General features: G+C 44.7%; 1 protein-coding gene across 7 annotated transcripts in view; it reads right to left on the bottom strand.

Annotated features, from left to right (window-relative positions):
* Nucleotides 1–26,922, bottom strand: part of adam22 (ADAM metallopeptidase domain 22) — a 339,135-nt gene that overhangs the window by 130,491 nt on the left and 181,722 nt on the right. For all 7 annotated transcript variants that reach the window (XM_048555033.2, XM_048555043.2, XM_048555053.2 and 4 more), the window contains exon 14: nt 9,460–9,511. In XM_048555033.2, coding sequence (XP_048410990.1) covers nt 9,460–9,511 — 52 coding nt within the window. The remainder of the gene's footprint in view (nt 1–9,459; nt 9,512–26,922) is intronic.

The following is a 26,922-nucleotide window of genomic DNA, read 5'->3' as shown; positions in this document are numbered from 1 at the left end:
CAACTGCCAGGCAGGAAAGTTCCTTCCCTGTCGGGGAACATTTCAGCAGTCAAGGACGTTCAGTCTCCGACCTTCGGGTAAGTGTCTTCCAAGGCTGCCTTTAATATTTAGGGGCATGGTGGTTCAGTGGTCAGCACTGCAGCCTCACAGCACCAGGGACCCAGATTTGATTCCATCCTCCGGCAACTGTCTGTGTGGAGTTTGCACATTCTCCACGTGTCTGCATGGGTTTCCTCCAGGTGCTGCAGTTTCATCCCACCGTCCAAAGATGCACAGGCTAGGTGGGTTAGCCGTGCTAAATTGCCCGTAGTGTTCAGGGATGTTTAGGTTAGGTGGATTATAGGGGATGGGTCAGGGTGGGATGCCCTCAGAGTCATGTGGACTTGTTGGGCCGAAGGACCTACTTCCACATTGTAGGGATTCTATGATACACAAGAATGCAGAATCGCCAAGCAGATACTGACAGCCAAGTTCCACACCCATGAAGATGGTCTCAACCATGATCCTGGATTCATGTCACGCTACATGTGATCCACCACACTGTACTGTATTTGTAAAATCTTCCTTACTGTCCTGTTTTGTCACCATCACCTGGATAAATTGTTATGATCTGTCTACACTAATTAGTTTGTTCAGCTTTAGATTACTTATAACTTTGGTTAGCCCTCAGTATGTGACTCCTATACCTATCATGTTATTCCAGCCATTTGGCTTGTCTCCAGCAGCACCTTATTTTCATTGCTTTGTAATTGTCTCTCTGCCTCATTTAATCGGATTAGAGTTAATTCCTTTCCTTGTTATTCACCTCTTGACACTTTACTCACGCCTGCAGGGACTTATTATTTGGCACTCCACTCATGCTATTTGTATGGTATTTTGATCTCTCTGCCCATAAATCCTGTGTTCTGTATGCTTCTCTTTCACACCACCCGATGGAGGGCTACACTCTGAAAGCTTGTGATTTCAAATAAATCTGCTGGAGTATAAGCTGGTGCTGTGTGACTTCTGACATAGAACTATAACACCATTCCTTCATTACTACTTGATGAGAGTCCTGAAACTCTGTTCCTAAAAGCACTAAGGTTTACCTACTCCACGTTGGCTGCAGTAGTTCAAGAAGGTGCCTCACTCCTCATGGGTAGTGAGTGACAGGCATTACGTTCTGGCCTAGCCAGCAATTCCCACATTCACGTGAAGAAGAAAATAAAAGACAGGCATCAACAACTTTCTGAGAATAAAGAAATCTTGACTGATGCCTCGGTTGTGGGATTCACTGGTTCAACAGAACCCCATGCAGTGCATTTATAATAAGGCTTGCTGTGGGTGTCCAGATGCCCACAGGGATGCCATCAATGAAGTCACCAACTCTAGGGAATCTGGCAGTGTGGAAGAACTGCAGTATCTTGTCAATTGGGTAACAGTTTTCCACTGCAAACATCATGAGGTTGTTAACACAGATGAATAATGCCTCACTAATCTGCTTTATGTTTCTGTGCACTGAAGCAATGCTGCATACTTCTCCTGTGCTTTATTCAGAGATGCTAGAGACAAGACTGATCAGACGTATAATTCAGAGATAGTAGGAACTGAAGATGCTGGAGAATCTGAGATAACAAGGTGTAGAGCTGGATGAACACAGCAGGCCAAGCAGCATCATAGGATCAAGAAAGCTGACGTTTCGGGCCTAGACCCTTCTTCAGAAAATCTGAAAATCTTCAAAATTCTGAAGAAGGGTCTAGGCCCAAAACATCAGCTTTCCTGATCCTATGATGCTGCTTGGCCAGATGTATGGTTCATCTTAGTGGGTAACTGTACTCCTATTTTCCATTAAAAGGGCATCAGATAAAGAATCATTTCTGACCTCACAGTGAAACTGGATTCCATCATGTAGCAACTGTAGACTGTCAGCCCATTTATCACTTAAGAGTAGAATTATACTCTTAAGAGTAATTATACTTTATTTACCTAGACAGGGAGTGGGACGTTTTGTATATGTAAAAAAGGAATACTGTGCCACCTGCTGGTTTTTACCTCACACAACAAAAATATCCATGCGTTTTATTAGGAAATAATCTAAAAATACTTCCATACTACCTTGATTGTAAGTCATGCTTCTAACTGATAATTTTATAAATCTAAATCAGTAAAAGAATCTGAACTGCCTGAAATTGGGTTCCAGAGTACGGCTGAACTGAAAAAAGTGTAGAACTGGAAACACGCAAACTGGGCAGACTGTGATGTCAAACAGACTCTCAACTCTGATTTCATGCAAGATGTACAATTTTAGACCAGTTCCAAATGAATACACTGGAGGGACATCCAGCCATTTTAAACATTGACAATCCAACATAAAGGTGGGTATTTTTACCTGCCTTTGCATGGTACAGACTTCACGTAAGTATGGCTTAGTATTACTGAAGGAGTTTAATAAATGTTTGGATGAACTAGGGAGTGTTGCTGGATCCTGAAACAAAGTCAAAGGAGTTGTTTGGCCTGTCAGGTGACCTATTTCAGTAATGGGGACTACGGACAGTCAGGCAAATTCTTTATAGTTTCCATACAGATTGGTACACATGTCTGAATTTATCACTGGGAAGTTATTTAAAACGGCCTCCCCAGATACTGATTATTTAGTTAGAAAATGCAATTGCCTAAAGGCAAGCAATAGCCTCCTCATTTGCTAAGTTTAAGATGATTAGTCCCACCACTTAGTCTGTACACGGCACTGCCCTCAGTGACATGTTGCATTGCTTATGGAAGCACCACTCTTGCCATGTGAGATCAGAGCCTACAACTCCATGGCTGGGGTTTGTCACAAGAAATTTAGAGATTTCTGTGTTCCCCATTCCTTGATTCAAAGGATGTCTGCCCGTAATTCTTGGTCAGGAAGGGTGGTCCAGATGGGTCACTGAGATGGAAGGCCAGTTCTTATTGGCTACTACTCACTGTTTCAATGGGAAAGATTTAAAAGAACTTTGGACCAAACTGGCTGCGCTATGAAAATAATAATTTAAATAAAGACATTCAGGAGCATTGCACGTAAGGTAACAAAGTGTGGAGCTGGCTGAACACAGCAGGCCAAGCAGCATTTCAGGAGCACAAAAGCTGACGTTTCGGGCCTAGACCCTTCATCAGAGAGGGGGATGGGGAGAGGGAACTGGAATAAATAGGGAGAGAGGGGGAGGCGGACCGAAGATGGAGAGAAAAGAAGATAGGTGGAGAGGAGAGTATAGGTAAGGAGGTAGGGAGGGGATAGGTCAGTCCAGGGAAGACGGACAGGTCAAGGAGGCGGGATGAAGTGGTAGGTAGGAAATGGAGGTGTGGCTTGAGGTGGGAGGAAGGGATGGCTGAGAGGAAGAACAGGTTAGGGAAGCGGAGACAGGCTGGACTGGTTTTGTGATGCAGTGGGGGGAGGGGAAGAGCTGGGCTGGATTTGGGATGCAGTGGTAGAAGGGGAGATTTTAAAGCTTGTGAAGTCCACATTGATACCATTGGGCTGCAGGGTTCCCGAGCGGAATATGAGTTGCTGTTCCTGCAACCTTCGGGTGGCATCATTGTGACACTGCAGGAGGCCCATGATGGACATGTCACCTAAAGAATGGGAGCGGGAGTTAAAATGGTTCGCGACTGGGAGGTGCAGTTGTTTGTTGCGAACTGAGTGGAGGTGTTCTGCAAAGCGGTCCCCAAGCCTCCACTAGGTTTCTCCAATGTAGAGGAAGCCAAACCGGGTACAATGGATACAATATACCACATTGGCAGATGTGCAGGTGAACATCCGCTTGACATGGAAGGTCATCTTGGGGCCTGGGATGGGGGTGAGGGGGGAGGTGTGGGGGCAAGTGTAGCACTTCCTGCGGTTGCAGGGGAAGGTGCCGGGTGTGGTGGGGTTGGAGGGGACTGTGGAGCGGACAAGGGAGTCACGAAGAGACTGGTCTCTCTGGAAGGCAGACAAGGGTGGGGATGGAAAAATGTCTTGGGTGGTGGGGTCGGATTGTAGATGGCAGAAGTGTCGGAGGATGATGCGTTGTATCCAGAGGTTGGTGGGGTGGTATGTGAGAACGAGGGGGATCCTCTGGGGGCGGTTGTGGCGGGGGCGGGGTGTGAGGGATGTGTTGCGGGAAATGCAGGAGACGTGGTCAAGGGCGTTCTCGACCACTGCAGGGGTAAAGTTGCGGTCCTTGAAGAACGTGGACATCTGGGATGTGCGGGAGTGAAATGCCTCATCCTGGGAGCAGATGGGGCGGAGGCAGAGGAATTGGGAATAGGGGATGGAATTTTTGCAGGAGGGTGGGTGGGAGGAGGTGTATTCTAGGTAGCTGTGAGAGTCAGTGGGCTTGAAATAGACATCAGTTTCTAGCTGGTTACCTGAGATGGAGACTGAGAGGTCCAGGAAGGTGAGGGATGTGTTGGAGATGGCCCAAGTGATCTTGAGGTTGGGGTGGAAGGTGTTGGTGAAGTGGATGAACTGTTTGAGCTCCAAAATCCTCCAAGATGTTCACCTGCACATCTGCCAATGTGGTATATTGTATCCATTGCACCCGCTGTGGCTTCATGTGGCGAACCATTTTAACTCCCCCTCCCATTCCTCAGACGACATGTCCATCATGGGCCTCCTGCACTGCCACAATGATGCCACCCGAAGGTTGCAGGAACAGCAACTCATATTCCGCTTGGGAACCCTGCAGCCCAATGGTAACAATTTGGACTTCACAAGCTTCAAAATCTCCCCATGCACCACTGCATCCCAAAACCAGCCCTGTTCTTCCCCTCCCCCCACTGCATCACAAAACCAGTCCAGCCTGTCTCCGCTTCCCTAACCTGTTCTTCCTCTCACCCATCCCTCCTCCCACCTCAAGCCGCACCTCCATTTCCTACCTACCACCTCATCCCGCCTCCTTGACCTGACCGTCTTCCCTGGACTGACCTAACCCCTCCCTACCTCCTCACCTATACTCTCCTTTCTACGTATCTTCTTTTCTCTCCATGTTCGGTCCGCCTCCCGCTCTCTCCCTATTTATTCCAGAACCCTCTCCCCATCCCCCTCTCTGATGAAGGGTCTAGGCCCGAAACGTCAGCTTTTGTGCTCCTGAGATGCTGCTTGGCCTGCTGTGTATATCCAGCGCCACACTTTGTTATCTTGGATTCTCCAGCATCTGCAGTTCCCATATCACGCATTGCACGTAAGGACTAGGTTCAGGTTAGGCCACTTGGCCCCTCAAGACTGTTCTCGTTTCAATACTGTAGTGATTGGAACAAGGTAGATCTTGTTGACTATGGGATCCTTGACTGGGGTCGTTAACCTGGATCAAGCAGGAAACCCTGACTGACCAAAATAAACAGACGGCTTGCCTGGGTGTCCCTGGAGAAGGAGCACACTGGTGCTCTTGATGCCTTTTGGGAAACGAGGGCACAGCGGGTTGTGGAGTTTCCCCCACAAACTCTATTTTGATTTGATCCCTACCATCCCCCTTACCTTTTTTTCCACATAGGCATTGCCCCTAGGGGCTCTGTTCGATACTGATGCTTTTGTCACACGGGTGATTTTCTCCCCGGTGGTGGTATGTTAATGAAGTATATTAAAAAATAAACAGGGGGCTTAGAATCTCTTTAGTTCAGGATACTGACTCCAAGCTGGCTGGCCACGGCCAGAGTACTGTGCAAAGTAAATAAAGGGTGACTTGTTGACGGGATACCAGCCTCTGCGCAGTTATTTCTGTGGCAACGGGAGAAAACAGTACATGCCTGAAGAACACTTGCTCGCAACGGTCATCTTGTAGTTGGGTAAGCATTTCTGGCATCATACCATTATTTGGGAAGTTCGACTTGTTCGATCCTGCTGTTGAAGATTGGGCCCAGTATATGGAACAAATATGATATATTTTCCAAGCAAATGACATTGGGGCAGATGTAAAGCAATAAGTAATCCTGCTGAATGCTTGCGGACTTGCAACATTTGCGGTTATAAGGTGTTTAACTTTCCCAGAGGCACCAGAAAACCTTCCAAGAGTTGACAGAGTTGGTTAAGGAATATTATGACCCCAAACCTCCTCTAATTCTGAGACACTACCGATTTTATTTGACTGTTAGAGAACCAGGGGAATCTGTGTTGGGATTTTTGATGAGGTTTAGATGACTGGAAGAGGCATGTGATTTTGGGCTAACCCTGACTGAGATGCTGAGAGACCATTTGGTATGTAGGAATAATGACGTGATCATGCAGAAGTGCCTACTAGCTCAAGTGCAACTGAACTCCAAACAAGGACTGCAGCTGGCCTTGTCGTTAGAAAATGCAGCGAGTGGAGCACACGAGCTGGAGGGCATCCCAATGGAAATGGGCACCCTCAACGTAGAGGGCGGCATATTACTATGTGGAGCAAGGGTGGCTGTCCTGAGTAAGATACTAGCAGAACTCCATCAGGGTCATCCAGGAGTCTCCAAGATGAAGATACTGGCAAGAAGCTATGTCTGATGGCCAAGCTTGGATGCCAACATAGCTGCATTGGTGGACAAGTCTCCAGAGTGCCAACAAGGAAAAAATCTGTCACCAGCAGCACCCCCACATTCGTGACAATGACTGGGTAAACTGTGCACTCGGTTGCATGTCAACTACGCCAGTACTTTCACAGGCTCAAATGTTCCTGGTCCATTCAAAGTAGTTGGGACTCCCAGACGTATTGGTCACAGACATTGGGATCTCATTTACCAGCAGGGAATTTGAGTATTTTGTATGGTGAAATGGCATTTGACAGATACAGACAGCTCCATACCAACCATCATCCAACGCTCTAGCAGAAAGAATGGTCCAAACATTGAGGACAGGCTTAAGGAAGCAACCTACAGCGTCACTTAATACCAAACTGTTTCAGTCCCTGTTTGATGATCATACCACCCCACACACAACAACAGGGATAACTCCAGCAGAGTTGCTGATGGGGACAAGACACCACACCAGATTAAACCTGATATTCCCAGACCTGGCAGGAGTGACAGTGAAATGGCAGCAGGAATGCCAATGCCAGCCACATGCCATCTCTAAGTAAGGGAGACATGAGAATGGCCCTGATTGGGTACAGGGTAAGGTTGATGTGAGGTCAGTTCCCATGACTTACAAAGTTCGGGTAGGTCAGACACTTGGATCACCTGAAAGCCGTTACCTCGCAAATGGGGCAGGAGCAAAACATACCCAGCCCGTCAGAACAGCCAGAAGGCCTGTCTGATAACAAAGTGTGAAGCTGGATGAACACAGCAGGCCAAGCAGCATCTCAGGGGCACAAAAGCTGACGTTTCAGGCCTAGACCATTCATCAGAAAAGGACGATGGGGGGAGGGTTCTGAAATAAATAGGGGGAGAGGGGGAGGCAGACCGAAGATGGATAGAGGAGAAGATAGGTGGAGAGGAGAGTATAGGTGGGGAGGTAGGGAGGGGATAGGTCAGTCCTGGGAGGATGGACAGGTCAAGGGGGCGGGATGGGGTTAGTACGTAGGAAATGGAGGTGCGGCTTGAGGTGGGAGGAGGGGATAGGTGAGAGGAAGAACAGGTTAGGGAGGTGGGGACGAGCTGGGCTGGTTTTGGGATGCAGTGTGGGGAGGGGAGATTTTGAAGCTTTGTGAAGTCCACATTGATACCATTGGGCTGCAGGGTTCCCAAGCGGAATACGAGTTGCTGTTCCTGCAACCTTCGGCCTGTCTGATACTATAGATTCTCCCCCTCTGTCGAGTGTCGAGGAAACCTCAGAGTCTGAGATAGATGCAGCCTTGACACTGTTGTTGCCAGAAGAAGAGGAGAGAACTCTCCCAAGGTGTTCCAGACGCAAGTGATGGGCCGCGGTGGTACATGCCATCCAATGAGCCACGATGAGCAACGCTTACATATTAGGATTTATCCTAAAACGAGAACATGCATTCTGATACAATGTTGTATTGAGGGAGTCCTACATTGCTGGAGATGCTTGGAAAAGAAACTAAAGTGAGTGCCATCTGACCTGTTCCATGTCTTGCTAATATTGAACATTCAACTGATGTGACCAGAAGAAAAGATTGCCTTGTCATTATCCTAGGGGCTAAGGAGTGGTTATGTTGTTGGTAAGCCAGAAGAATGGATTAATGCTTTAGAGGCATGAGCTCAAATCTCATTACAGAATTTTAGTTATTTCAATTCATACAGTCATAGAGTCCTAAAGACATAATGTACAGGAAATGACCATTTTTTCCAGCTAGCCATAAGACCATAAGACATAGGAGTGGAAGTAAGGCCATTTGGCCCATCAAGTCCACTCCGCCATTTAAATCATGGTTGATGGGCATTTCAACTCCACTTCCCTGCACTCTCCCCGTAGCCCTTAACACTGAACCCTGTGGGACACAACTTGTCACCGGGTGCCATTCCAAAAAAGAGCCTTTTATCCCAACTCTCTGCCTTCTGTCAGACAGCCAATCCTCAATCCATGCCAGTAGCTCACCTCGAACACCAAGGGCCCTCACCTTGCTCAGCAGCCTCCCGTGAGGCACCGTATCAAAGGCCTTTTGGAATTCTAGATAGATAACATCTACTGGGTATCCCTGGTCTAATGTACTTGTTACCTCTTCAAAGAATTCTAACAGGTTTGTTAGGCACGACCTCCCCTTACTAAATCCAAATGCCCATGCCGACCATTATCCAAACTAAACTAGTCCCACCTGCCTGCACTTGGTCCATATCCTTCCAAGCATTTCTTATTCATGTACTTATGCAAATATGTTTTAAATGTTGTAACTGTATCTGCATCCACCACATTCTCTGGAAGTTCATTCCACACATGAACCACTGGGTAAAGAAAAACTGTCCCTCATGTCTTTTTTAAATCTTTCTCCTCTCACCTTACAAATATATCCCCCAGTCTTGATATCCTCCATCCCCCTAGAAAAAGACACCACCCATTCTGCTTGTCTACATCCCTCATGCCATTGAAATAAATCTGAAATTAAGAAGCTGGAATCAAGAAAGATGGCCATGAAATTCTAAGCCTGTGGCAAAAAGCCACGCGATTCACTTGTGTCTTTTAGGAAAGGAAATCTGCTGTCTTTACCCAGTCTACTCTACATATGATTCCAGACCCGCAACGGAATGGTTGATTCCTAACTGTCATCAGATTTGGTCACGCAAGTCATTTAGTTGAACATCAATTAGGGATGGGCATTAAAAGCTATCTTGTTAGTGACATCCTGCAAATGATATTTAAAATAAAACTGTTGTGGAACCTTGCAAATTGGCTGCTACAATTTCAACAGAATAATAACTACTACATCTTAAAAACACTTCATTGATGAGATCACAAAACGCATTGTGTAAACGTAAGGCTTTTCCTTTCTTCATAACATGAAATAGAATGATAAGGTTATTTCTCACATATCAAACAATACGATCGTCACTATTTTCTTCTTACAGAATTTCAGTACAGGTATACTTTGTTTAGTTTCCTACCCGGAATCTTGCATTATGCACCCAACCCATTGGTCTTCACACTTGCAGTCACCTGCAAGAAAAAGAAGACTACTTATATTTTGATATAAACATAACATAATTCTAATCATTTCAAAGACTGGCACCAAGAATATTATACATTAAAAACTCATTTTGTTTAAATATGCAGTAAGCACTTTTAACATCAATTTACAAAATACTCTGGACAATGTGAAAACTTCAGTAGTAAATGAATCTCCATAATTTGTTTCACAATTCTGTTAATAAAATTGGTTAATAAATCAGAGTGGATTCTTAATCATGTAATACACTAATCTTGATCTTTGATGACACTGTAGAACCTTATTTTATGCTGCAGCTACCAAACAAGTTCGAGCAAAGAACAAATATTTCAAATTATAATCAACGCTGAAACTCTCGATTTAGTTATTTGTTTGCTCGCAGAGGCAGCTGTTCTGCGGTGTGCAGATGTTTCATTACCATACTAGACAACATCATCAGTGCGACCTCTAATCACAGCGTTGGTTTTCTGCTCCGAATTTATATGGTCCTTTGTTGTGGTGGGTCTTGTCATTTCTGGTTCTGTTTTTTTTAGCAGAGGTCTGTATATGGGGTCTATTTCTATGTGTTTGTTAATGGAGTCCCATGTTGAGAACCAGGCCTCTAGAAATTCCCTTGCATGTCTGTTGTTTGCTTACTCCAGTATGATCATTTTGTCCCAGTCGAACTGATGGCCCTCATTGTGTGTATCGAGCCAAGTGAATGTTGGTTGTGTCTTTTTACTCTTAACATCTAAACTTAAGAATCGAACTTTGGTGATGCTTATTATTAGCATAAATGTTGATCCCTTTCTGCTATTGATCATAAAATACTTATTTCCTTTCAGTGACACGTCATTGGTTATCTCCACAACAATCCTATTTGACTCTTTTCAGCATTGTTTCTCTGTTGTTTTCTCTACGTTCACAAATGCCCCATGAATTTGGCTGCTGGAGATGATGATGACACAGCACCAGAATGTGCTAATAATACTATACACACAGGAATAGGGATTTTAAGCTTCCAATGTCTCTGCAGCCTCATTCCATGATAGATTAATGCAATCCCACACGTGTCACCGAATACTGAGTAATGTTAAATAAGGAGTTTATGAATTGCATAATAAATCCAATACAGTATATCTTGCAGTCTTCAGCAACAGGTATTGGAGTTTGCCTTTCTAAGGTGATTAAGGAGATTAATTTTGGATGTCAGCACCCTTTATATCTTTCAGTTTTTTTAATGATGTTTCTAACCCATTCTCCTTAAGGTGTTTAAAACTTATTTTTAAAATGCATCTTCTGTCAAACTCTTCTGGAATTACATTAATTTTTTAAAAATTATTTTGTATCGGCCTGGCTAAGTGAAAATGAAAGTTACAGTCATTCATTTCATAGCATTATTACACTGCGCTGAAGTTTGCGACAGGGTAATGTTTTGCACAAATAAACATTTTGGGATTTATCTACTTCCTGATTTTATGAAAGTGGGACGAGGACTGATAGCCTACTTACTGCCGGGGGACTGTTATGGACCAGACCAGACCCTCTCAATATTTTAAGAAGGCAGCCTAGACCCTGACTTTTTCTTACTTTAAAAGTAGATGTGAATTGCCATTTTCCAGTTGTGACTGGTCAAACTACTCGACATTAAGCAAAACAATTTATTTAAACACTACAAATAAAATACAAACGTAAAGAAAGAGGAATTTAAAATAACCATTGGTAAACTTACTTGAATAATCGATATAGTACTCATTACTAATTAATTGTTCCAAACTCGTAACATCCCATAAACACACCACTTGGCAACAAGGCAAATTCAAACACAAATTCTCACAAGCAGTTCTCCAATCCAGGAGGGAAAAAAATCATAAAGAGAGTATTCAGACAGAATAACAGCTGGGAGACATTCATTGAAGGTTCCAACTCTTTTGAGACCCCAAAGGCTTCTGCTCAAAACTGAACATGAAAACTAAGAAAAAAATCAAGAAAGCCTGGTCTGTGAAAGGTGGCCGCATCCAGGCTGCATCCACTGTTCCAACTTAAATCCCCAAGGCCTTGTAAATTATTTGCTTTCTTCGAGACAGGTCTGGACCTCTGCCTTACAACCTCAATTAAAAAAAAAACGACAAAAATTACCTCTTAAAGTTACAGCATTGTCACTAGACTAGTCCTTTAAATACAATAGTGAGTCCGACAGTATCATAGTTAATCTACTTTGCAAATTTAACACTGACTGATCTGGTGAAAATGAGTACCCTTCAGGCACTGTTAGTGGAGCAAGAACAGCAGGAGCAGGTCTCGGCCTGAAACATCAGCCTTCTTGCTCCTCGGATGCTGCTTGGCCTGCTGTGTTCATCCAGCTTTACACTTTGTTATCGCGGATTCTCCAGCACCTACAGTTCCTACTATCTCAAGAACAGCAGGAATGCTTCTTCCACACCCATCAATCTTACTTTCCCCTTTTCATCAAACAAAATCAGATGTAACTGCTCACCCAATTTCACATCCACCCACAGTTTCACACTATCCCCACATTCCCAAAAAAGTACCAACAGGTTTCTTGCTTTAAGCTACCTACCCAGCAGGAAGCTAACTCAGTCAATTATGTTGGCATCCAGGCATGGATCCAGTCCACAAATTGGAGGGAAACCCACTTGCAATCAGTCCATGTCAACCCTGGGTCACTGTTTTAAGTGATTTCCCACATGAGGTTTACAGGTCACAATAACCCATTACTGTAACAGTATGTTACAGATTCATGTATTTTGTATAAGAATTATTTCATATCTGTGCAGAATTACCATCTGACATATTGATACTATGCGCCAATTGTAAAGGTTTACATAATTTTGTTCGCACATAACAGAATTTAAGTCAAAGATATTACAACATATTTCCTATTTTACTGCACTGACTACACTTCAAAAGGACTTTATTGGCTGTAAAGCATTTTAAGATGTCCTCAGGTCATGAAAAACATGATATAAATGCTATTTTGCTTACTTTAAAATTAATACAAATAATTTTATAGGAATTACTGTTCCACTAGCAAGTCTTACCTGCTGGGAAATTATTTTGCAAATTCAAACAAAAGTTCCTCACAATCGTCTGCTTATTAATAGCCTGCGTAAACAGATATTTTTCATGTCTAAATTAGCAATACTTCAATATCAGTTGCAACCATGGCAGCAGTCCTGACTCCAAATTTACTCTGATACATAAGATTCTTGTTAGGAGCACAAATTACAAAATTATTCTCTATAGGTTGGTTCTCATACTGACCTAGCAGTTCAAATATATGCTGTGGCTCATCAGCAGCAGAAGAACTATATCTGACCAAATTCTGTAACATCCTGACCTGGCACATCCCTCTTTCTAACATTACCATCATGTTGGGTGCTCAATCCAATGAGACTAGAAACATTATTTTTCACGTGATTATGCACAGACAAGGTAGAAATTTGAATAATTAATTGTGCATCTGACTAGAAACATGTAATGCTATTCCAAGATAATAAAATGTGAGGCTGGATGAACACAGCAGGCCAAGCAGCATCTCAGGAGCACAAAAGCTGACGTTTCGGGTCTAGGCCCGAAACGTCAGCTTTTGTGCTCCTGAGATGCTGCTTGGCCTGCTGTGTTCATCCAGCCTCACATTTTATTATCTTGGAATTCTCCAGCATCTGCAGTTCCCATTATCTCTAATGCTATTCCAAAGCAGTTTGTATCCATGAGAAAGAAAAGCTCTGCCTGACAAACAAAACAGCTGTGGATATAAGGAAGTATGGAACAGCATTAAGTTAAATAGAAAGAACATATAAAAATACAAAGAATAGCAAAGATCTCACAGAATAGGTCAAATACAAAGACCAACAAAGGTCCATAAAGTGGCTCATAACAGTTGCGTAAAAATGGTTGGGAAAGGGAACTTGCAAGGGTCATAAAGGACAACAAGCAAGGATTTTGCAGTTACTTGAAGGGAAAGCAATTGGTTAAGGCTTCAGAAAGGGTCAGCAGAACTGGGATTCACAGATAGAATCCAACAGTGCGGAAACAGGCTAATTAGCCCAACAAGCCTTCTGAATAACATCCCACCCAGACCCATCCTCCTACCGTATCCCCGCATTTCCCATAGCTCACACACCCAACCTACACATCCCTGAGCACTACGGCCAATTTAGCATGGCCAATCCAACTCACACATCTCTGGGCTGTGGGAGGAAATCGGAGCACCCGGCAGAAACCCACAGACATAGGGAGAACGTGCAAACTCCACATGGGCAAATGATCAAGGCTGGAAATGAACATGTGTCCCTGATGCTGTGAGGCCATGGTACTAACCACTGAGCCACTGTGACACCCTGCCAGGCTTGCTCTGCTTTTCCAGCAACTTCTCTTTTTGTTCCCGATTTACAGCATCCACAGGTTTTTGGGGTTTTTTTTGGTTAAGAGCACTAATGGCCCATTGAGAGTGGCATATTGTCAATGACCATGGGAAAACAGTAGGCATGCCAAACAATTATTTTACTTCAGTAGCCACAGTAGAAGTCCCAAGGAAATTAATAGAGAATCAGGGACATGGTCTAAATAAAATTGGCTTAAGTAAGTCATCAATAATAGGGAAATTAATGGAACTGAAGAGTGTCAAATCCCCAGGATCTAATAGTTTCCAACCATGGGTGTTAAAGGAGGTAACAGTGCACATTGTCAATGTCCTAACCATAATCTTTCAGAGTTCCCTAGATTCAGGAGTGATACCTGTAATTGGGAATTTACTCATGTCACCCCACACTTTAAGACAAGTGACAGAGGGAAACCAGGGAATTACAGACCAGTCAGCCTGACATAGGTGTTGGCAAGACTTTTGAAGTCTACAATCAAGAATAGAGAACTGATTATCTCAAGAAATGTCAGTATATCAGGGAGAGTCAGCATGGACTCATGAAGGAAATGGATTGCCTGACAAGCATCATAGAGTTTTCAGAAGAGGTGACAAAGGTGTTGGATAGGGTAAATTTATGGATGTTGTTCATGTTGACTTCTAGAAGGCTTTCAACAAAACCACACACAAAAAGACTGTTAGCTAAGATGGAAGCCCATGGAATTGAGGATATGTTACAGACATGGATAGGAAATTGGTTGAGTAGCACAGGACAGAGTTGGAATAATGGGTAAGTACTCAAACTGGCAGGATGGGACTAATGGTGTTCCCCCAGGGGTCCGTGTTGGGGCCTCAATTATTCACCAGATTCATTAATAACTTGGATAATGGCATATAAAGTCAAATATCCAAATTTGCTGATGACAAAATTGGAAAGTATTGTAGACAGTGTGGATAACTGCATAAAATTACAACTGGACATTGATAGATAAGGTGAATGGGCAAAGCTATGGCAAATGGATATTAATATAATCAAGTACAAGGTTATCCCTTTCAGACTGAAAAGGGATAGATTGGGGTGTTTTTTCAGAAAGTGCAAAATAGTCAAAAATACTAATGGAATGTTAACCTTCGAATCTAAAGGGGTGGAGTTTAAGGATGAAGATATTATGCTGCAGTTATATAAAAGCTTGTTAGACCCCACTTCGATTAGTGTGAGCAGATCTGGGAACACACCATAGGAAAGCAGTTTGGCTCTGGAGGGAGTTCAATGCAGGTTTACAAGGATGATACCTGGACTTCAGGGGTTGAGGTATGAGGAGTGATCAGACAAATTAGGCTTCTAATATCTGGAATTTAGAAGGTTAAGGGGTGATCTAACTGAGGTATTCAGCAAAGGCCAGTGTAGATAATGATGAACTGATTCACTGGTTAAAGATTTTAGAAACAGAGGACGTTGTCTAAGATTTAGGGCCAGACCGTTGAGAAGAGATGTTAGGAAGCACTTGTACACACACAAAGAGTAGTGGAGGTTTGAACTCTCTTCCTCAAATAGCGTTTAATGATAATTCAACTGTTAAATCCAAAACTGAGATAGATATTTTTTAAGCAAGTGTATCATGGATGAGGGCCCAAGGCACGCATGTGGAGTTAGGCCACAGATCAGCCATGACCTTACTGAATGGTGGGACAGGGTCAAGGGGCTGATTGACTTATTCTTGTTCCTGTATTCCTAGATGTGTTTAAAAATGGGCTTCTTGTACTTAGAAGTTCTGTTCTAGCTATTCTAGGATAGATTCTCCCTGTGAATGTTTGAATGAACAATTTTAAACCTGTACTTGAGACTCCTGTGGTTTATCATTAGAAATAACCACAAGAGAATACTCGCCACTTTCCTGGCTAACTGTAATTCCAGCAACGCTTCAGAAGCTTAACAAGATAAAACAATCTGGCTGACTGGCACCCACCCTCCAGTATTAAAGCTACATAATTGCAATATGTACCATGTAAAAGATGGACTGCAGCACACCAAAGCTCCTTCAGCAACATCTTCCAAACCTTCGAGGTTGACCGCCTAAAAGTACAAGGGTAGCAGATGTATGTGAACACCACCACCTGAAAGTTTCCCTCCAAGCCACACATCATCCTGACCTGAAAATATATTGACATGTAAAGACCATAAAATTTCTTTTTCTGCATTTTTACTTGTGAACTGAAATGGAAAAACGGCTGCTTTAAAACTAAAGGGCTGTGGAAGGAATTGACATTTTTTTTAAAAATGAGTTGCTAACACTCACTTAGTGTGCTTTTACCCTGCTGCTTTGTTCAAGGAGTTGGAGAAAAGGGAGATGTTTGTAGATGGCACTGTACCAGTAGTGAATGCACAGAGTGAGATCTGACCAGTAACAAGTAGCTAATTGATTTGTTCGGTTCTGACCAGTCATGGATGCAGAAGTAACAAAAACAAAGCTGCTGGAAAAGCTCAGCAGTTCTGGCAGCAACTGTGATGGCAAAAAACAGAGTTAACGTTTTGGGTCCGGTGACCCTTCCTCAGAACTTCTGCATGGATGCAGAAGTCATCAGCCTTACAGTAACTTTCTGACTGATGTCTTCGCAGTTGAACAACTTGTGGGTGTGAACCATTCATTGACCAGCCTTCAGACTACTGGAAGGGAAGGTGTTGTGTCTCTCTCTCTCTCTCTCTATGCAATATGAATACCTGAAGCCTAAAGGAAGCTACCAGTTTTCCCCCACCAGTTGCTATAAATTGTTGTTTAAAACAGTAACTAAGAAGCTTTATCGTTAATATACCAATTGGCCTACATCTCCTGTAAGGAGGTTAAAAAACCCACAGAAGGTGGTCAGAAAATCTTTGTAAACAAAATGATCATCTCAGCAATGCCTGTGGACTGCTTCTGTCAAACTGTGACTCCTACACTTCTGTTCCCTCATCAATGAAGCTGATATTTGTTATTTGTTTGCTTGTCTGTGTCCGTATTTTTGTGTAAGGGTTTTAAAAGGCACTTAAAGTTTTAGATGGTAAAGCCATATGCTGACAGTACATCACTGCTTACTTGTGGTCAGAATTTATTTCTTTGTAATAATTATCAGTGCTCATTTAGTACAGAACCTGGTGAGTGTTTTCCGTCCATTTGATTCCAAAAGAGAGATAAATCAGGGACTTTATAAATATGCTCAACACATTTCCGAATGAAGTGAGAAGGCAAGAAAGAAAACCAACAGCAGTAGGTTTATAAACAAACAGAAGGGAAAGCATTAAATTAGGGAAGAAAAGCAGATAAAAAGACACTTGAATGGCATGCAGTGTTCAGGAAGGTGGCTCACCGCCTCCTTCTGACGGGTAATCAAGCCCAACATGTTCACATCCCATAAAGGAAACATTCATCTGGTGACAAGGGCATTTCTGAATATTATGTCTGTATTGGTCTTGCAATTAGCAATCATAAAAATGTCTGCTGGGAAACACTGATGCAATATAATCATACATCTTATTGAATTCAGCTCTTGAATAAAAGATGACAATTAATTTTCTCCACAATCCTCCACACTCTGCTCATACAGTTACAGTTTGATTCTGTGTTTTGCATACGCCATTAGCTTGTGTTTTGTTTCACCTGTCCCTCCTTTGGTAGTCTCAATTAATTACTCAATTACACATTAGACCAAATGGCTCCTTTTGATCAATCTTATATCATCTTTCCTGAGAACTGGTTGGTATGGATTTATATCTGGCCATCACTGCTACCAGTGCTGTTTTATGACAAATACAAAGTAAAACAAAAGTTAAATAGTATTTAACCATGAAATTCTGATCTACTCCTGAATCATTCCTAATACCAACTCTTTCTCATGATTCCTTTCTGGTCAAGTTCAGCAGATATAACACTTGTCTTTTACCTTGGACCTTTCTACCTCAAGAGCCTTAATAAACTATCCAAATGAAACTGTGATCAGAGATAATGGGAGATAATGAGAATCCGAGATAACAAAGTGTGAAGCTGGGTGAACACTGCAGGCCAAGCAGCATCTCAGGAGCACAAAAGCTGACGTTTCGGGCCTAGACCCATTGCTCTGATGAAGGGTCCAGGCCCGAAACGTCAGCTTTTGTGCTCCTGAGATGCTGCTTGGCCTGCTGTGTTCATCCAGCCTCACATTTTATTATCTTGGAATTCTCCAGCATCTGCAGTTCCCATTATCTCTATCAGAAAAGGGGTATGTCTTTCAACTTGGTTTAGTCTACTCACTATTTCAGTTCAATCTCCATTACACTGGGGACATCTAACACAGCAGGGATGAGCACGTTGCCGAATATTTCCTTCTAAACTATAAATATAACATTGAGCTTCTTAACCAAAAGGAACAGAAGGAGCGGGAGCAGGCCATTCAGTGCCTCAAGCTTGCTCTGTCATTGAGTAGGATCATAGCTGATCAACATTCCTGCCCTTTTCTGTAACCCGTCATTGACCCTACTGATCAAGAAACTATCAATCCTCAGCCTTAAATATACACAAGGGCTTTGTGGCAAGGAGGTCTAAAGGCTCACAATCCACTGAGAGAAGAAATTCCTCCTCATCTCAGTATTAAACTGAAGTCACATTATTCTAAGACTGTGCCCTCTAGCCCGAGACTCTTCCATGAAGAGAAACATCTTCTCTGCACTTACCCTTTCAAGTCCTTCAAAATTCGTTTATGTTTCAATGAGATGACCTCATTCTTCTAAACTCCAATGAATATAGTCTCACTCTGTATAACCATTGCACATAAGCCAATTCCTGCACACCACTGCTAACCTGCAAAAGAATGCTTTATCCCCACTCACCACTGCCTGCCAACTAGTCAATTCTCTATCCATGTTCATATACTACTTCTAACCTATCTTATGACAACTTTTTTTGAGGTACTTTGTCAAATGCCTTCTGGAAGTCCAAATACAACATACCTATTGGTTCCCCTCTATCTACTCAACAGCCCTCCCACTCTGTGGCCTTGGCTTTCCACATTGTTGCAATGAAACTTAATGTAGTCTTCAGGAACAGCCAGTACTTGCGGTGTTTCAGCACATTATTGACTTCTGGCGTGAATATTGAGTTAACGGCTTCAGATTGTACACTCTGCCCCCTTTTTTGCAGACATGGGTTCTTCTGGACCAATCACATAATAATTTCCTGTTAGCTTGCAGGATTATTCCATTTGCCATTCAATTTCCCCAACTTCCACCTGATCATAGTCCTTCCATTTTATTCATTTCTCCCGCTGGAAAAGCAAACCAGGATAGAACTTATACACTTATCATGGTAAAGTCCTGGGGAGCGTTGCTGATAGAAGAGACTTTGGCGTGCAGGTTCATAGTTCCTTGAATGTGGAGTCCCAGGTAGATAGGATAGTAAAGAAGGCATCTGGCATGCTTGTATTGGTATGCTACCCTTTATTGGTCAGTGCAATGAGTATAGGAGTGGGGAGGTCATGTTGTAGCTGTACAGGACATTGGTTTAGGCCACTTTTGGATAATTGTGTACAATTCTGGTCTCCCTGCTATAGGAAGGATGTTGTGAAACTTGGAAGGCTTCAGAAAAATTTACAAGAATGTTGCCAGGGTTGGAGGATTTGAACTACAGGGAGAGGCGGAGTAGGCTGGAGCTATTTTCCCTGGCGCATTGGAAGCTGAGAGGTGACCTTACAGAGGTTTGCAAAATCATGAGGAGTATGGATATGTCAAACAGACAAGATGTCCTCCCAGGGTAGCGGAGTCCAAAACTAGAGGGCACAGGTTTAAGGTGGGAGGGGAAAGATTTAAAAGGGACCTGAGGGGCAACTTTTTCATACAGAGGGTAGTGCGAGTATGGAATGAGCTGCCAGAGGAAGTGGTGAAGACTGGTACAATTACAACATTTAAAAGGCATCAGGATGGGTTTATGAATAGGAGTGATTTAGAGGGATGCGGGCGAAATGCTGGCAAATGGGACGATATTTATCTAGTATATCTGGTCAGCATGAATGATTCTGACTGAAAGGTCTGTTTCCGAACTGTACAGCTCTATGACCTTGTCATCCCATTTTACCGCAAAGCTCACATATCTCTACTTTCTCCAGTTTTGGCCTGAATTAAGTTGGCCGTTGATCTGAAAGAATGGGCAGATATTTAAAGGGGGAGGGGAGTGAAACAGCTTTCCACCCTCAGCCACTTCTGAAAGAAATGTCATTGGATACGGAGTCGTTCGTTAGAAGCTTGTCCTGCAGCCGTCCTCACTTGAGAGGAGTCCCACCCTCAGGAGCTGCGAGCTCAGAAGGTCATCACCCAGGAAGGATGTGTCAGGCAAGCAATGCAGAGGAAATCTTGGGTGGGAGAGAGATAATGGGAACTGCAGATGCTGGAGAATTCCAAGATAATAAAATGTGAGGCTGGATGAACACAGCAGGCCAAGCAGCATCTCAGGAGCAGAAAAGCTGACGTTTCGGGCCTAGACCCTTCATCAGAGAGGGGGATGGGGAGAGGGAACTGGAATAAATAGGGAGAGGGGGGAGGCGGACCGAAGATGGAGAGTAAAGAAGATAGGTGGAGAGAGTATAGGTGGGGAGGTAGGGAGGGGATAGGTCAGTCCAGGGAAGACGGACAGGTCAAGGAGGTGGGATGAGGTTAGTAGGTAGATGGGGGTACGGCTTGGGGTGGGAGGAAGGGATGGGTGAGAGGAAGAACCGGTTAGGGAGGCAGAGACAGGTTGGACTGGTTTTGGGATGCAGTGGGTGGGGGGGGAAGAGCTGGGCTGGTTGTGTGGTGCAGTGGGGGGAGGGGACGAACTAGGCTGGTTTAGGGATGCAGTAGGGGAAGGGGAGATTTTGAAACTGGTGAAGTCCACATTGATACCATATGGCTGCAGGGTTCCCAGGCGGAATATGAGTTGCTGTTCCTGCAACCTTCGGGTGGCATCATTGTGGCACTGCAGGAGGCCCATGATGGACATGTCATCTAGAGAATGGGAGGGGGAGTGGAAATGGTTTGCGACTGGGAGGTGCAGTTGTTTGTTGCGAACTGAGCGGAGGTGTTCCGCAAAGCGGTCCCCAAGTCTCCGCTTGGTTTCCCCAATGTAGAGGAAACCGCACCGGGTACAGTGGATGCAGTATACCACATTGGCAGATGTGCAGGTGAACCTCTGCTTAATGTGGAATGTCATCTTGGGGCCTGGGATAGGGGTGAGGGAGGAGGTGTGGAGGCAAGTGTAGCATTCCCTGCGGTTGCAGGGGAAGGTGCCGGGTGTGGTGGGGTTGGAGGGCAGTGTGGAGCGAACAAGGGAGTCACGGAGAGAGTGGTCTCTCCGGAAAGCAGACAGGGGAGGGGATGGAAAAATGTCTTGGGTGGTGGGGTCGGATTGTAAATGGCGGAAGTGTCGGAGGATGATGCGTTGTATCCGGAGGTTGGTAGGGTGGTGTGTGAGAACGAGGGGGATCCTCTTGGGGCGGTTGTGGCGGGGGCGGGGTGTGAGGGATGTGTTGCGGGAAATACGGGAGACGCGGTCAAGGACGCGCCTGGCCCCCAACACCTCATATTCACCATCGACGTCCAGTCCCTGTACACCTGCATTTCGCATGGAGATGGCCTCAAGGCCCTCCGCTTCTTCCTGTCCCGCAGGCCCGACCAGTCCCCCTCCACCGACACTCTCATCCGCCTAGCTGAACTCGTCCTCACACTCAACAACTTCTCTTTTGAATCCTCCCACTTCCTACAGACTAAGGGGGTGGCCATGGGCACCCGCATGGGCCCCAGCTATGCCTGCCTCTTTGTAGGTTACGTGGAACAGTCCCTCTTCCGCACCTACACAGGCCCCAAACCCCACCTCTTTTCCGGTACACTGATGACTGTATTGGCGCCGCCTCTTGCTCCCCAGAGGAGCTCGAACAGATCATCCACTTCACCAACACCTTCCACCCCAACCTTCAGTTCACCTGGGCCATCTCCAGCACATCCCTCACCTTCCTGGACCTCTCAGTCTCCATCTCAGGCAACCAGCTTGTAACTGATGTCCATTTCAAGCCCACCGACTCCCACAGCTACCTAGAATACACCTCCTCCCACCCACCCTCCTGCAAAAATTCCATCCCCTATTCCCAATTCCTCCGCCGCATCTGCTCCCATGATAAGACATTCCACTCCCGCACATCCCAGATGTCCAAGTTCTTTAAGGACCGCAACTTTCCCCCCACTGTGATCGAGAACACCCTTGACCGCGTCTCCCGTATTTCCCACAACACATCCCTCACACCCTGCCCCCGCCACAACCGCCCTAAGAGGATCCCCCTCGTTCTCACACACCACCCTACCAACCTCCGGATACAACGCATCATCCTCCGACACTTCTGCCATTTACAATCCGACCCCACCACCCAAGACATTTTTCCATCCCCTCCCCTGTCTGCTTTCCGGAGAGACCACTCTCTCCGTGACTCCCTTGTTCGCTCCACACTGCCCTCCAACCCCACCACACCCGGCACCTTCCCCTGCAACCGCAGGGAATGCTACACTTGCCTCCACACCTCCTCCCTCACCCCTATCCCAGGCCCCAAGATGACATTCCACATTAAGCAGAGGTTCACCTGCACATCTGCCAATGTGGTATACTGCATCCACTGTACCCGGTGTGGCTTCCTCTACATTGGGGAAACCAAGCGGAGGCTTGGAGACCGCTTTGCAGAACACCTCCGCTCAGTTCGCAACAAACAACTGCACCTCCCAGTCGCAAACCATTTCCACTCCCCCTCCCATTCTCTAGATGACATGTCCATCATGGGCCTCCTGCACTGCCACAATGATGCCACCCGAAGGTTGCAGGAACAGCAACTCATATTCCGCCTGGGAACCCTGCAGCCATATGGTATCAATGGTAACTTCACCAGTTTCAAAATCTCCCCTTCCCCTACTGCATCCCTAAACCAGCCTAGTTCGTCCCCTCCCCCCACTGCACCACACAACCAGCCCAGCTCTTCCCCCCCCCCCCACCCACTGCATCCCAAAACCAGTCCAACCTGTCTCTGCCTCCCTAACCGGTCCTTCCTCTCACCCATCCCTTCCTTCCACCCCAAGCCGCACCCCCAGCTACCTACTAACCTCATCCCACCTCCTTGACCTGTCCGTCTTCCCTGGACTGACCTATCCCCTCCCTACCTCCCCACCTATACTCTCTCCACCTATCTTCTTTACTCTCCATCTTCGGTCCGCCTCCCCCTCTCTCCCTATTTATTCCAGCTCCCTCTCCCCATCCCCCTCTCTGATGAAGGGTCTAGGCCCGAAACGTCAGCTTTTCTGCTCCTGAGATGCTGCTTGGCCTGCTGTGTTCATCCAGCCTCACATTTTATTATCTTGAAATCTTGGGTGGTGTTACTTTGGCAGGTGCAGCTTGTTATCACATTCAATTGACCTTCAGGGAGGCACAGTGGCTCAGTGGTTAGCACTGCTGCCTCACAGGGCCAGCGACCCGGGTTCAATTCCACACCTGGGCAACAGTCCGTGTGGAGTTTGCACATTCTACCTGGGTCTACAAGGGCTTCCTCTGGGTGCTTCAGCTTCCACCCATTGTCTAAGGATGTGCAGTTACCATATAATAGGGAGACTGACCATGCTAAATTGTCCAAGGTATCCAGGGGTGTACAAGCTAGGTGGATTAGCCTTGGGAACTGTAGGGTTACAGGAATAGGATGGGGGTATGAAGATCTGGGTGGGATGCTTTTCAGAGGGCTAGTTGGACTCAATGGGCTGAATGGCCTACTTCCACACAGTAGGGATTCTATGATTCATTTAGTTACACAGTTGGTGGGATGCACATTCCAGAGACTGTTCCTCATACCATCGATGGTCCCGGACTGGATGAGTATTTTGAGCAATTTCTGTCTTTATTTCTAATACCACCATCCACAATAATGTTTTCATTACTTTACTTAGCAGTATTAAAGAAGATTCTGAATACTGAACAGTCGAAAAATACTCAATCATTTTCATCAAATGCAAAAAGAAGTGTACAATTATAAAAATGCTCTGAGAGGAAAAAGCTTTGCAAAGAAATAAATGAAGCAAAGAGGCTTGAGAGAGATAGTAGGAACTGTAGATGCTGGAGAATCTGAGATAACAAGGTGTAGGGCTGGATGAACACAGCAGGCCAAGCAGCATCAGAGCAGCAGGAGAGCTGATGTTTCGGGCCTAGGCCCCCATTTCTGAAGAAGAATCTAGGCCCGAAACTTCAGCCTTCCTGCTCCTCTGATGCTGCTGTACCTAGTGAGTTTCTCCAGCATTCTTTGTGCTTGTTACAGATTTCCAGCATCTGTAGCATTGTGGCTTTATTCACTCCTTTCACCATTGATACACAATTTCAGCAGTGTATAATATCCACAAGATGAACCATAGTTACTCACCAATACATTAGATCACCACCATCTGCAAGTTGTCCTCCAAGCCACACACTACCCTGACTTGGAACTATATCATTATTCCTTCTATTGTAGCTCTGTTAAAATCTTGGAACTCCCTTCCTAACAGCACTGTGGGTGTTTCAAGTAGGCACCTCATCAACATGTTCTCCAGGGCAACTACGGATGCACCATAAATGCTGGCCTAGCCAATGATGTCTGAAACAGTTAAAAAAAAACTTCAAACTTAGATCCTGCAGAAAGATCGGCCTCGTTCTTGTGACTGTGATTGTTTACTAAGGAGAAAAATTGGTTCAGTGGGCATATGATTTACGCTTTTAGAAATATGAAAGTAATAGACATATAGGTATTTAAGGAATAAAAGAATGACGAAAGTAAGATTAGGCCCAATCAAGGATAGTAGTGGTAAGTTGTGTGTGGAGTCAGAGAAGATAGGGGAGGCACTAAAGGAATATTTTCCAACAGTATTCACTCTAGAAAATGACAATGTTGTCGAGGAGAATACTGAGATACAGGCTACTAGACTAGGTGGGATTGAGGTTCACAAGGAAGAGGTATTAGAAATCCTTCAGAAGGTGAAGATAGATAAGTTCCCTGGGCCGGATGGGATTTATCCTCGGATCCTCTGGGAAGCCAGGGAGGAGATTGCTGAGCCTTTGGCATTGATCTTTAACTCGGCATTGTCTACAGGAATAGTGCCAGATGACTGGAGGATAGCAAATGTGGTTCCCCTGTTCAAGAAGGAGAGTAGAGACAACCCTGGTAATTATAGACCAGTGAGCCTTACCTCAGTTTTTGGTAAAGTGTTGGAAAAGGTTATAAGAGATAGGATTTATAATCATCTAGAAAAGAATAAATTGATTAGGGATAGTCAGCACGGTTTTGTGAAGGGAAGGTCGTGCCTCACAAACCTTATTGAGTTCTTGGAGAAGGTGACCAAACAGGTAGATGAGAGTAAACCGGCTGATGTGGTGTATATGGATTTCAGCAAGGCGTTCGATAAGGTTCCCCACAACAGGCCATTGCACAAAATGCGGAGGAATGGGATTGTGGGAGATATAGCAGTTTGGATTGGAAATTGGCTTGCTGAAAGAGGACAGAGGGTGGTAGTTGATGGGAAATGTTCATCCTGGAGAGCAGTTACTAGTGGTGTACTGCAAGGGTCGGTGTTGGGTCCACTGCTGTTTGTCATTTTTATAAATGACCTGGATGAGGGTGTAGAAGGATGGGTTAGTAAATTTGCAGACGACACTAAGGTCGGTGGAGTTGTGGATAGTGACGAAGGATGCTGTAGGTTGCAGAGAGACATAGATAAGCTGCAGAGCTGGGCTGAGAGGTGGCAAATGGAGTTTAATGCAGACAGGTGTGAGGTGATGCACTTTGGTAGGAGTAACCGGAAGGCAAAGTACTGGGCTAATGGTAAGATTCTTAGCGGTGTAGATGAGCAGAGAGATCTCGGTGTCCATGTACACAAGATCCTTGAAAGTTACCACCCAGGTTGACAGGGCTGTTAAGAAGGCATACAGTGTTTTAGCTTTTATTAATAGAGGGATCGAGTTCTGGAACCATGAGGTTATGGTGAAGCTGTACAAAACTCTGGTGCGGCTGCGCTTGGAGTGTTGTGTACAGTTCTGGTCACCGCATTATAAGAAGGATGTGGAAGCTTTGGAAAGGGTGCAGAGGAGATGTACTAGGATGTTGCCTGGTATGGAGGGAAGGTCTTACGAGGAAAGGCTGAGGGACTTGAGGCTGCTTTCATTAGAGAGAAGAAGGTTGAGAGGTGACTTAATTGAAACACATAAAATAATCAGAGAGTTAGATAGGGTGGATAGGGAGAGCCTTTTTCCTAGGATGGTGATGGCGAGCACAAGGGGGCATAGCTTTAAATTGAGGGGTGAAAGATATAAGACAGATGTCAGAGGTAGTTCCTTTACTCAGAGAGTAGTAAGGGAATGGAACGCTTTGCCTACAACGGTCATAGATTTGCCAACTTTAGGTACATTTAAGTCGTCATTGGACAAGCATATGGACGTACATGGAATAGTGTAGGTTAGATGGGCTTGAGATCCGTATGACAGGTCGGCACAACATCGAGGGCCGAAGTGCTTGTACTATGCTGTAATGTTCTATGTTCTATAGACATACTAGATTTAGAGATCTGTAACAAATGCTTACTGTAGATCTGGGTGGCATGTTTCTAAAATGTCTAGAGTCAAAACTGCTGTCAGGAAGCATATATCTCCTCAGAACCTTGCCCTCTGCTGGGACATGTACATGATGGATGTGCTAAGTACAGGATCACATTTTCAGACAAGGTATCTGACAAGTTGTTGAATTAGGAGGACATTTTGGTATTTTAGGATTGTATGGATTAATTAAATTGGTCTAGCAATGCATCATGAATAATCATTATGCCCTGCAGCATATTTGACTGTTTTTCATTGTCAGGTACTAATTTCACTGCATAGTTTTCCCAATTACCAAGAATTATATTTCCTGCGGCTTCACTTTGCTTATCTCAAGAGTTAATATTATTAACATTTGCTGAGGGCAGTGAATGAGGTGGACAGCATAAGCACTGCTAGACCTGATACATTTGCCAGACAA

This window comes from Stegostoma tigrinum, chromosome 2 (assembly GCF_030684315.1).
Source record: "Stegostoma tigrinum isolate sSteTig4 chromosome 2, sSteTig4.hap1, whole genome shotgun sequence".
Taxonomy (NCBI): Eukaryota; Metazoa; Chordata; class Chondrichthyes; order Orectolobiformes; family Stegostomatidae; genus Stegostoma; species Stegostoma tigrinum.
Note: the sequence above shows the minus strand (reverse complement) of the source record. Positions and strands in the feature narration are given on the sequence as shown.